Consider the following 13497-nt stretch of genomic DNA (forward strand, 5'->3'; position numbering starts at 1 on the left):
CTATGAAATTCTATATAAATCTGAATTGACTAATAGTGACCGAAAACACTCAAAAGAGCTTAATTATCCTTTTTTGTTAATGGAAAAATTTAGTGAAGTAAAGTATCCTTTTTCGTGAACTAAAGAGGTGTGCATTTCCAGTGTTACGGTTTTATGACATCCGAAATTTTATTGAACTAAAGCCGTGTCCCTTGATCAACAAATTTCTTTTCCTTTTATTCCTTTTTGGAAATTTCACAACTAAAAGTCGTTGCGAGATGACATTAACTAACTAACCAAAATATCACGAAACGATAAATTAGACTCCGTTGTACGTACGCACAGCATACATTTCTCTGTTTTTTGCGGCTGAGTTTCGTTACCGTCCTCACGGATAAGAACGCCGTCTAAATAAAATAGGATCCGACGGTCATCATAAAAATCTATAACACGTGTCAGAAGAGGTTGCGAATGTTAATTTAACTATAATTAACTAACCTTTTTCAAACTGTTTAACTTAACCACAGTTAAAATTTTAACTCTACATAATAAAACCTTATCTTCTCTCCCAAACGTGTCATTACAAAAAAAGAAACCTTTTTTTTTTCTCTCTCTGCAAAAAGCTCTATCGAGTTCTTCGATCTAAACCATTGTTAATGGAGATTTCAACTCAGATCTTAACTAAATCATACATTTAGAGGAGCCCCAAGATTTCGAAATTTTCATTTTGGTTACCGAAATCGTTTACTAGAAAGTGTTTGATAAATTGTCTGAGTGAAGGAACGATTTTTTTTTTTTTAATGGCGAATTCATTTCCAGAAGAAGTATTAGAACATGTATTTTCATTTGTGAAAACAGATAGAGATAGGAATACAATATCATTAGTTTGTAAATCTTGGTATGCATTAGAAAGATGGTGCAGAAGAAGGATCTTTATTGGTAATTGTTATGCAGTTAGTCCAAGGATATTGATAAGAAGATTTCCAGAAGTTAGATCTGTATCATTGAAAGGAAAACCTCATTTTGCTGATTTTAATTTAGTACCTGAAGGTTGGGGTGGTTATGCGTATCCATGGATCTTAGCTATGTCTGAAGCTTATCCTTGGTTAGAAGAGTTGAGATTGAAAAGAATGGTTGTAACTGATGAAAGCTTAGAGTTGATTTCTAAGTCTTTTAAGAATTTTAGGGTTTTGGTTCTTTCTTCTTGTGAGGGTTTCACTACTGATGGATTAGCTGCCATTGCTGCGAATTGCAGGTCTTTATTCTAGTCTTTTTCTCTTCCATTTTTCTAGTATTTTGATGCTCATACTAGTCATTATCACAGATTTTTTTTTGTTGCTAATGTGGTGGTAAAACATTGATTTATTTGATAATTGGTTTTTAGTTTTGGTCTTTGTTTTATGTGAAAAGAGTTGATTTTTTTTTTTTGAAAGTTTTAGGGGATACTAACTTTTCATGCTCATTCTTGGTTAATTTTTGTTCATTTGTAACCTAAAGAACCTGCCATCCTTAGTTGTAGGACTCATGGTTCTGAAGCCCTGGGTTCCTTTTGTTTTTTGCTGCTTTAGAGATTGGGTATGAAGTGCAAGTCTTATAGAGGAAGTTCTATCATACACTCCATCTTTGCTTGTGTTTTATTCTGCAAACTTATCATGTGGGGTTCGCTATTGAGTTTGCATGGACTCTATTCACTTTTGAGTAATTTGTATTATCTACAGATGAAGAGTTGAAGTTGTTGTTTTTACCACACTCTTTTTTAGTGTTCTTTAGAATATTGTAAACTCTTTGCCACTGTCTTTCAATTTCTTACTCATTTTGGAGGATTAAATTGAGCAAGTAATCTTGATTCTAAAATAAAGAGAAATTCTGTGTAGGGTGCTGATTTGAAGAAAAGATGCAAATTATGTGTGTCCTTAGGGTGATTAGAGCCTAGTAGGACTTCCATATGTATCGAAGATACTTATGATACCACATCCAATCTGTGTTTGATACTTAGACTTGCTAGGCCTGTATGTTGTGTGGGGAAAAATTTAGCGTGTTTAGCTAATCATTAAAGTATTACGTTGATTTTTCTGCTACAAACTAGCATTGTGTTGTTTTTAATCAGCTCATCTTTTTGCTAATGAAGGAATCTGAGAGAGCTGGACTTGAGAGAATGTGAAGTTGATGATCGTCGTGGTAACTGGCTTTGTCATTTTCCGGAGTCGTGTACTTCATTAGTCTCCCTCAATTTTGCATGCCTTGATGGGGAGGTCAGCTTCTCTGCTCTAGAACGCTTGGTTAGTAGATGTACCAATTTGAGGACTCTCCGGCTGAACCACGCAGTGCCTCTTGATAAGCTTCCCAGCCTTCTTGCTCGGGCTCCACAACTTGTGGATGTTGGTACGGGTGTTTTTTCGGCAGATTTTCGCCCAGAAGTCTATTCGAAGCTTGCTGGTGCCTTTGGAAGCTGCAGGGGGTTGAAGAGTTTGTCTGGGTTATGGGAGGTGGCCCCTGCATATGTCCCAGCCATCTATTCAATTTGCACCGGACTTACATCTTTGAACTTGAGCTATGCTAGTATCCAAAGTCCCGAGCTCATCAAGCTGGTTAGCCAATGTCGGAATCTGCAGCGGTTATGGGTATGTTACCACTGAACTGTCTATGAAATGGTGTTGTCACTTTTTTCTTTAGCGAACTTCTACTTAACTTGAATTGTCTTTTAAGATAATCAATTTTTAAACCTTCTCTTCTTTTATTAAGCGTTCTCTTATGTGTAGTTTTTGCAGTCTAAATAATTTGGTACCTCTATACACAGGTATTGGATTACATAGAAGATAGAGGTCTTGAAGCCATTTCTGAATCCTGCAAGGACTTGCAAGAACTGAGGGTGTTCCCGTCCGAACCATATGACGTGGACCAGAATGTCTCACTAACAGAGCAAGGTCTTGTTTCTGTTTCCGAGGGCTGCCCCAAGCTTGAATCAGTGCTTTACTTTTGTCGCCAGATGTCCAATGCGGCACTGATAACCGTTGCCAGGAACAGGCCCAACATGACGCGTTTCCGTCTTTGCATCATAGAGCCCCGAACACCCGATTACTTAACCTTTCAACCACTTGATGATGGTTTTGGGGCTGTCGTGGAACACTGCAAGGATCTTCGGCGGCTTTCTCTTTCTGGTCTTTTAACAGACCGTGTCTTCGAATGCATTGGAGCACATGCCAAAAGGCTTGAAATGCTATCAGTGGCTTTTGCAGGTGATAGTGATCTGGGCCTCCATCATGTGCTGTCAGGGTGCAAAAGCCTCCGAAAGTTGGAGATTCGAGATTGCCCCTTTGGTGACAAGGCTCTCCTGGCCAATGCAGGGAAGCTGGAAACAATGCGATCCCTTTGGATGTCTTCTTGCTCAGTGAGTTTTGGAGCATGTAAACTTCTTGGTCAGAAGATGCGGAGGCTTAATGTCGAAGTTATTGATGAGAGAGGAACACCGGATTCAAGACCAGATGACTACCCTGTTGAGAGGTTGTACGCTTATAGGACAGTAGCAGGTCCTCGGTTCGATTCCCCGGACTTCGTTTGGATGATAGATGATGATTCCTCGGCTTTTCGGCAGCTGGCTTAAAAGTAAATCCTGCAGCATGTCCATAATCAAACTGTGAGTTTTACATGGTAATCGAAGATTAAGAGGTATAGTTTCTCCATCGTCAGTTTGATTTACAGTTCATAAGCTTAGTAATATAACTGCAGATAGGAGTAGATGGTAAGTGGATAGTTAGAAGGGAGGGTATACACCGCTGAGAAGTTTGGGTTACCTCTTCTTTTTCTTCAGTTGGCCGAGAATGGTGTGATAAATAAGAAATAAGACAGAAGGGAAGAAGAGATTCAGGTTTGATGTACAGAATCTGTAACAGACCGGAATGAGGGGTACTTCATATGCACATCAACTTTGTTGTATACCGTGAGAGTAGGTTTTTATTTATTTTTTCATTCACCCAAGTGAAGCAAATATTTGTAAACTTTCTCCTGTTCTTTCCTTGGTTGGAACAACAACATAATTTGAGTTCTTGTTCTTAAACACAATGAAATTTCCCATGCATTTTAAGAAATAAATTCAGGTAATGGAAACAATAATTTCTCTGCTGTTGAATGCTGAAAATGTACATGGTGGTTATGGTCTCTTTTGCTGTTAATTTTCAGTATTACAGTTGATGTGAAAAGAAGAGAGGAAAGAGTACTAATCCTTTGTTACATCTGAATCTTAACTATGTTTTTCCCAACAATAACAAGTGGAATCATGTTCTAATGTCTTCATTCTTCAGCCAACTTTTAAAGAGTTAGGAATGGAGCAATCTTATTTGAACCCCACATTACTTTTGGAAATGGATAAGGTCCATGTCCTGATGTGAATCTTGTTTTCTTCTTTTGATTTTTTTGAATTTTATGGTGGGGCAATTTCGTGATAAAATGGCACAAGTACAAGCATGTGTTAGTGCTGCTGCTGTGGGAAGAAATATACGGCAAGCAGACGGAGATGAGCCGGAATTTGCACAGACACCTGAATTATGCTCTGCTTCTGTCAACAATGTCCTGCTGATTCGATCAAGTGAATCATCTCTTATAATTAGGCATTGAATTCTTTTTGAGTGGTCCAATCAGAAAAAAAGCATGATTGCTAAAGTCTGATACCACTTCTACTAGGGACGGGTACCAATCCAGGATCCAACGGCTGAGATTACTTTGTCCTATATGAATTGTTACCCATCAATTAACAAAAAGAGAAATAGTTTGCTAAAAGGTGATGACGTACTCAACTTACTTAGCCCAATAAGTGTGGGCACCCTTTAACGTCATCAGTACCACCTCCCACGATTTTATCAATTGATTGTTTTCTCCAGAGACTCCAGAGCCTAGTTAGTAAGTTCGCGAATGATTCACGAATCATTCGCGAATTTTTCCGTATCACGAATTTTACCGTTTTATTCGCGTACGTTTGCAACTCCGAACCCAAATCGCGTATTATGTGGCATTCCCGGATTATTCGCGAACCGTTCACGAATTTTACGTATCCCGAATGATACGTCCGCTTAATTCGCCATAAATTCTTTAGCTTTTACTTTTCAAAGACTCCACTTTTTGGGCTTTACTGCCTCCCGAGCATACACGACCGAATATTAAAAGTGTTGTAATTTTTATGAAACAAAAACGACTGAAGAGATTTGAAGGTGAAGGTGAGAGAGATCTCAAACTCACTAACCAAGCATCTAAACCACCATACGACGTCCTCTTGGATAACTAATGTTGTATATATTATTAATATCATCATATTAAGTTTATTTTTTCTTTAAATAACTCACACATATGCATAAAAATTGGTCTATGACCTTATAAATACAAATTATTTGTTATATATAGATACCGAATTTTCAGAGCCGAACTCACATTTATAAATCGAATTATACACGTACGTATGCCGTTCCGAATTACTGACGAATCACGTCCCGTTGACCGAATTTTGGACCGAATCTGGATTTTACAAAACCGTATAATACTCGTACGTTTTCCGTTCCGTACGTTTGCCGAATCACGAATTGCTAACTAGGCTCCAGAGAAATCAAAGTTCTTATGTATATATGGTGATGGTCCCTCCAAAAAGTGGATAAGTGACCACTGATTGAATGGGATTCTCTGAAAGTCTCAATCTACAGTCAGACCTCTGCATTTCTTGCTGACTCATTAACATGGTCTTTTCAAGTTTATTTATGCTTGCTAATATGAGTCCTACCGTTAAAAGATAAATAGTATTGTTTCTCGAGTAAAATAAAAATAAAATTCCCTATCCAATTATTTTCGTTATTCCTGATTAGTAGGTGCTAATTTGGCCGATCAGTAGATATTTAATTTTATTTAGTTGATCATCAAAGTATTCCGTTATTACAAAAAGAAATCAACCAAAAATTAGTTTATGTTCACGTCCGTGCAGACTAGTTCTGGATTGATTTTCATTGTTCACGAAAAACACTAGAAATCGGTGGATACGAATTATTAACCGATTATTTGATTATGGAAATTATATATTCGTTTTTAAGAACGCATATGTTTCATATGTATTCTCAAAAAATTAGATCGATGGAAACTTAATATATAACTCATTAAGTTTCCTTAGTAAGTGGAATAGTTTGATACAAAAAGTTGTTTGTTGAACTCGATTCTACAATCATACAAGGATATGTTTAAAAAAAATGGAATTATCTTTTATATTAAAATGTATGATTTGATTTGGATGAAAATAGAAAAGATATGAGAGTTTTGTTTTTATTTTTTTGACTCTGTTTAAGAAAATAATGTTATAAATGAAAATAGAAATGATTTGTGTTTTAGTATTTAATTTAGTGTCGAGAGTAATCTGGTATTTTCAACCAATTTAGACACCCCATATGCCCTTCTCTAGGTTGGGGGAATAAAATGATGGGCCTCAAATTCCTCAGGTTTATTTTATATCTGCCGATTGTTTTCGTTAAACTTAACCGATTTTTGCCTAAAATCAGCAGGTGTTCAATATCGTACGGAAGATTACTCTCCAATAATTTGTGAGCTACAAGAAAAATCAGGAAATACAAGACTTTGATCTTGTTGATTCTGAGTTAACTTTTGAATTTATTTTGGATCATTTAACTATTTTTCCATCATAACATAATCAAATTCTTCCATCCTGATATAATCAGCGACTCTAACTAGTCTACCTATAATCTAAAACGAACAATTGGGAGATGCGAGCATCAAATAGGGGATATTTTACTGTTCATGCCGGCACTGAAAAATCATGAAAAACCATGTCTAATATAAGAACCCTATTTTATGTTATTGAGTAGTCTCCAAAAACGCTTTATAGATCGGGGGAAGAACACCAAAAATAACCAACTTACATTAAAAGTGGACTCCCTACTAATTTTGGGGTTAAGGGATAGTGCCTAATAGGACTCATTTCAAAATCCGTGAAAATTTTATTTTATTGGTGTTTTTTTCCCTTGGTCTGTTTAGAAGGGTTGGTAAAATTTCTAAGATTGGCGATAGAAACAAATAAAATAAAAATCTTATTATTGGGACTGTAGAGGGGAATTTTAAGAGATGGAAATATGACAAAATAAGGTCATCAAATATCATATGCTCCATAGCTTTTTTTATAATGACTAAATTACCTTCGATTAGTTAGTGATATCAAATGGGAAATCTACAAGAATCTGAATAAGGTAGATTTGAATACGAAAATTAGTAAGAGTGAATGATGAATGGTAGACCTGATTATCATTTCTCATACATGTTGGTAGCCCCTATATCTAGGGGTATTTAATGTTTTTGGTTCTAACAGACTGTTGTAACATATAGTTGCTCTATTTGATATTCTGTTACAAGTTATAGTCGGTTCTTCACCTCATGTAACTGTCTTTACATCTATACTCTCACTATATAAGTTTGTATTCTTATTCTTTTTGTAATAAGATTCCTTTACCTTTTCAATACCATTTGTTTATGGTATCAGAGCTGATCTAAGCCTGATCACTTTCTTTTTTCTCAGCTTCCGCAATTAACACTTTGCACTTTTTCTTAATTTTCTTTTATCGATTCTTCATGGATTCAAGTATTACTAAAGTTTCTCTAAATACAATCGCTAATATTGTTACTTCAAAGCTTCAAGATCACAATTACATAACCTGAAAAGCTCGCTTACTTCCTTTATTCAAATGTTATAATGTTTCAAGTTACATTGATGGCTCTAAACCTTTTCGTATCAAATATGTATATGCAACATGAGGTGTTGATGATGAGGAAACTATTAATCCTGATTATACTTGTTGGTATGAAGAAGATCAAACTCTAGTTCTCTGGATTCAATTCACAATTTCTGAAAGTGTTATCTCATATATTGTTGGTCCATTTACATCTTATGAATTACGGAGATCAATATAAAAAAGGTTTGATGCAACTTCATCGACTCATTAATCCAAATGTATACTAAGTTGTCTAACCTCAAACAAGGTAATTCTTCGATTATATCTTTTTTTTCTTAATGAGATCAAGATTCGGATCTACTATCTGTTGACGGATCTTCTATTAATGACAGTGAAATGGTTGTGACTGTTCTTAATGGTCTTGGACCATCTTTTGATTCATTTTCTACTTCTACTAGAATTAGGAATCCACCAGTTATATTAATTAGGAGAGCTTCATCATCTTTTACTGAGGGAATAAACCATAAGCAGATTACTTAACCTGAAGAATCCAAAGCCTTTGCTGCTTATAGGTCTCAATCAAGACCACCTTTCTTTAAACTCAGCTGGTGATACAATCCCCTTTCTCAACACTTTCCATCATAAACAATAACTCATATAGACCTCCATACCAGCATTACCCATCTACATTCCCAGTTTTTTTTTCTCATGGGGAGTGTAACTTTAAATCCTTTCGCTAATGGTCAAAAGTCTGGTAATTCATCAAATACTTCTAATTTCGAAAACTCATGTCCTCTATGTCAGATCTGTTTCAAAGCAGGTCATTCATCTATAGAATGCACTCACATGATGATTTTTTTTTATCAAGGAAGGGAACATACATGCTATGCTTGTTACTGCAAAAATTCATGGGCCATATCCTTGGTATGCAGACTCGGGTGCTACTCAACACACTACTACTGACAGGGTTGAGTCCACACCAAGAAGCGGGATAAGCCACGCTTAAGGTCACACCAAGAAGGAGGCTACAAATATGAAAATATACATTTTATATTTCAAATGGTAGAAAAAGGATATTATGTCAAACTTATAGCATACATGGGGCACAATGGGAAAAACAAACTTGCTAGGGGTTACCAATAAAAAATGGATTTTTGAGGGACCAAAATAAAATTGGTATTTTGTTATTTAAAAACTTTCTGCTTAACAAGGGGTCACAAGAAGTTTTTTTGCCTTTAGGCCTCTGGAAATGCAGGACCGGGCCTGACCATTGACATTTCATATCTTTCAGATTATCAATCCTATAATAGTAATGAGCGAATTCAAACAACAAATGGTGAAGTAATGAATTTGACGTAGGTAATTCTACTAAGTTATTAATGCATAATCAAGTTACGTCACCTAGAATACTTCACGTTCCTTCTGCTTCACAAAAGTTACTTTCAGTATATAGGTTTACAAGTGAAAATAATTATAGTATTACGTTTGAAAGTGATAAGTTTTTTGTGAAGGATATGTATTTTGGGAAGAAATTTTTTCAAGGGAAGGATAGCAATGAAGTATATCCTCTCAATTTTTCATCAACATCAATTCAAGTTGCTTCCGTTGGACCTACTATTTTCTCCGCTCAGACTAGAAATGCTCATCTACTTCATAAAAGGCTGGGACATCCTTCTTTTCAGTTTCTACAACGAATTTGTCACTCATCATCTTTAGATTTGTCTAGTAAACCTCTCTTTTGTAGTGGTTAGAGAGGTTTCCACTTGGGAAGAGCTCATAATCTTCCTTTTAGTTTGTCTAGTTCCGTATCAAATAAACCGTTACAGTTGTTGCTTATAGATTTATCAGGACCATGTTCGGTAATATCCACGGGTGGATATTCTTACTATTGTAACATTATTGATGACTATAGTAAGTATTACTGGATTTTTCCTTTAATGAGAAAATCAGATTTTATCATTGCCTTTCAATCCTTCAAGCTCCAAGTAGAGAATTTCTTTGAACTCAGTATCAAGATTATTAGAATTGATTATGGTGTTGAATATATTAACAATGAGTTAAGTACTTTTATGGCTCATTGTGCATTCTAACATCAATATACACGTCCTTATTCACCTGAACAAAATGGTGTAGAAGATTCTAACCATAAGTATCTTGTTGGATTATGTAGAACCCTTCTGTTAAATTTAACTTGGCTAATTCATTTTGGGTAGATACGATCAAGACTGCAATTTTTTTGGCTAATAGATTAGCTATAACTTCATTGTAATTTATTTCTCCTTATGAAAAGCTTTATAACGTCAAACTAAATTATCAGGATTTGAGGGTGTTTGATTTTGCATGTTATCCCTGGCTTAAGCCATACACTCACTCTAAACTAGAACCTAGAAGCAAGTTATGTATCTGTCTTGTTTATGTTGCATCTCAAAACGATATAGGTGTTTTGACCCCTATGCAAAGAAAGTTTACATTTCAAAGTATGTCACTTTTGATGAAGAACATTTTCCTGCTCTTGCTTGCAAATTAATTATTTCATACATAAAGATTGATTCTGAACATTCTTTATTTCATAGAGATAAATGTACATCACCAATTACTCTAGATATTTCTACACCGCAATCTACTTCATTTGCTTCACTTATGTCAGACGTTACTGCTTCGGTTACCTACTTATTCATCTACTAAAGTATATCTCCTTCAGGTTCTTCTATTCCTACACCATCATCTCCTTCATCGTCTTCTCCTACCGATTCTCCTATGTCATCCACAGATATTGTTCAACCACCTCCTCGGTAATTTGTTTCATCTCATTCCACGCAGACCAGGGGTAAAAGTGGAATTTGTAGGACTAAATCTTATTTCTCTACTAGATATCATTTACCCACTACTTTACTTTACCAAATATCTGAATCCACTCCAACTTTATATAAACAAGCAATGAAGCATCCAAAACGGCTTAGTTTCATGGTGACTGAACGTACTAAACTTTAGACAGCTGGTACATGGACTTCAGTTAATCCATCTAAAGCTCACAATCTGGTTGGTTGTAAATAGTTATTTAAGATCAAACATAATCCTAGTGGATTGAAGATGTCAATATTGCAGGGACTTCAGTACATTATGGATCTTTTTAAGAAAACCAACATGATCACTTCTAAACCATGCTCCACAAATGCTATTGCTAATATAAAGATGAGTAAAAATGATGGTACATATTTTCCCGGTGATACTGAATATAGATCTATAGTAGGACATCTGCAGTATATTACTTGGACTGGGCATTAATTTTTTTATGCAATTAACCAAGTATGTCAGCACATGAGCAATCCCATAGATGTTCCTTTATTGCATCCAAAAGAATGATGAGATATTTGAAGTCTACAATTGATTATGGTATTATTTTGATTAAAGATTTAACTGTTATATCTTCTTACTATGATTTTGATTTAGGTTGGAAATCCTGATGATATAAGATTTACAAGTAGTTATTGTGTTTTCTTTGGTTCAGGACTTATTTCTTGGTCTTCTAAGAAGAAACCAACTTTGATATTGCTCCAAAATGTTGTAATAGATAGTTACTCTGTTTTTACAGATGTACTCTCATTATATAAGTATGTACTCTTATCCTTTTTGTAATAGGATTATTTTACATGTTCAATACAATTTCTCTAACCATAAAGTTTTAATAAAGTCTATCAATGAGCAAACTTTTTATGTTCATTGGAACATTCAGAGGTTAATCCATGATATTAGATTTCTTTTAAGTAAAACTAGTCAATGGAATTTAAGTCTACTGAAAGATAAGGTAATGGTGTTGCGGATAAACTAGCCAAAAAGGCCAGAACTTTTAGAACCGACTTTGAGTATTTGGGGACTTTACCCTGTGATATTAAAGCTCTAGTTCACTGTGAAGCTCCTTATGTAACTATCATTCTCAATTAATAAACCTTATTTCTTAATAAAAAAAAGTGTTAGGAATTAGATTAGATTAATAAAAGTGATTAATATATGGATTTAGTAAATCAAAGTTAATTTTCTTTTTATTTTCACTTTACAGTTGGGAACTCATAAGCTCATAGCTGTAAGTTACCGTTTACGAGTTTGTGTACATGGAATATACTTCAGAAGAGGTATAAAAAGTGATGACATGCAGGCAATTTCAGTTGCAAAAATTTTAGGTTAAAATTTCTTCATCTTCTTCATCATGGAGGTCAAATTTCATCATTCTTCAAGCGTTTTGCAAGGAAAATTAGTCCTAATATATCCGATTAGTGAAGATTTAAATCTGAGATCTAATTTTCCCTCTCTTGTGGAATCATATGGTGCAAATGAAGGTAGTTCATTTAATTATTTAACTGGAACTTCATCTCAATCTTCTTCTGATGGGGCTGGTTCAAAAAGTAATCAAAACAACTTGGGTATTATCATTCATGGGGTTTGGAGAAGAATTTCATCCCTTTCCCAAAAGAATCAGATGGCGGTAGTATCATCCCTATCCATATTTCTAAAGACTATAGAACTTTATATCCAATGCCTAGAGCAGTACCCAAACAATCTTCTATGAAGTTCACTTCTCCGATTGATATCAACGGGGAATTAGTAGTCTCTGCTCAATTCGAAAACTTCACCTAAGGCTTGAGAAAATATGAAAAGATGGTGGTTGTTTTTTTCAATGTGAAAAGACTCTCATTCTCAGCAGTTCAAGTTGCAGTCAGCAAATTTTAGAAATTCAAGAAGGAGGTAAGTATTAAGCTCAATGGAGATGTAGCTTTTATTTTGGAACCCAGCAATAATGAAGATCGTAACTAGTCCTTGATACTGGTCATATATACATATCAAACAACATTTTTACCTTGAGACCTTGGACACATCTTATAGAAAAATCAATTTATGACATTAAGTTAATTGAAATTTGGGTGTTAATATATGGGGCACCTCTTCATATGTGGAATAATGATGGACTAGGCTTGATTGCTAGTTACTTAGAGAAACTCCAACGTGCACCATCTAATTTATTGATATGCATGTCCAGGTGGATGGAAAAATTGAGTTTTGTGCAGTGGCAAAAGGGTTTATCGAAGCAAAATAAGTCGACCGATGCAGTTGGAGACGACCGACCCACATTGAGCCGAGTCTCTTCTCCAACTGCACCGGCAATGATCGCATTTCCAACGACTATTTTCCCCCTTTAAATATTCAACCAATTCAAACATTAAACTCACACCAAAAAGCAATCTTCTGTTGAATTTTTTCCACTAATTTTTCACTTGAAATGTCTCATAAGGAAATTTCTCTTTTCTGTGAAGCAAAACTTGAGGCTGTTGTGAATAAGATATGCGGTAATTTAAAAAAAATCAAAATGGTAAAAAGGAAAGAGCAGTGCAAGTTTTAGAAGTTAAACCAGGAAAATGTTCCGTTAAAAAGCAAAGAAAAACTCTATTTTTGAAAGTTAACAACCGAAGTTTCAAAAACAAAGGAGAAACAGTTCATGTACGCGTTGAATGGATGCTACGTCAAATGAAGAAAACCAGAAGGCCAAAGATTGTACTAGATTTTTATCGATGTAATTATTTAAGTTCTTATTATGTCTAAGTTTATATCTTTGTAAAAGAAATGGCAGTAATTATTAATTAATGAAATATTTAGACCGAAAAAGTTGACTAGCTAAACTCTCTTTCATTTTCTTCAATAAACTGGGCTTGAGCTATGGTTTTCTGAAAAACAGATAAACAACAACTTAGTTAATATGATTTTAATTAAACTATGATGCAATTGCTCAACGAGGGAAAACATATTAAAATAGTCACCAGTT

General features: G+C 34.9%; 1 protein-coding gene across 1 annotated transcript; it reads left to right on the forward strand.

The window, feature by feature from the left end:
- Nucleotides 1-573: 573 nt before the first annotated feature.
- On the forward strand, nucleotides 574-4101 carry LOC113349586 (protein TRANSPORT INHIBITOR RESPONSE 1-like). The gene is made up of 3 exons (XM_026593558.1): nucleotides 574-1234; nucleotides 2108-2600; nucleotides 2777-4101. The coding sequence occupies exons 1-3, from the start codon at nucleotides 780-782 to the stop codon at nucleotides 3578-3580; spliced, it is 1752 nt and encodes a 583-aa protein (XP_026449343.1). The 5' UTR covers nucleotides 574-779; the 3' UTR covers nucleotides 3581-4101.
- The last annotated feature ends 9396 nt before the right edge of the window (nucleotides 4102-13497 follow it).

This window comes from Papaver somniferum, chromosome 2 (genome assembly GCF_003573695.1).
Source record: "Papaver somniferum cultivar HN1 chromosome 2, ASM357369v1, whole genome shotgun sequence".
Classification (NCBI taxonomy): Eukaryota; Viridiplantae; Streptophyta; class Magnoliopsida; order Ranunculales; family Papaveraceae; genus Papaver; species Papaver somniferum.

Excerpts from the sequence above, each read along its gene's own strand:
- LOC113349586 (XM_026593558.1), top strand. The coding sequence starts at position 780 with ATGGCGAATTCATTTCCAGAAGAAGTATTAGAACATGTATTTTCATTT. Across the intron at positions 1,235-2,107 it reads GCCATTGCTGCGAATTGCAG|GAATCTGAGAGAGCTGGACT; the intron begins GTCTTTATTCTA and ends TTGCTAATGAAG. Across the intron at positions 2,601-2,776 it reads GGAATCTGCAGCGGTTATGG|GTATTGGATTACATAGAAGA; the intron begins GTATGTTACCAC and ends CTCTATACACAG.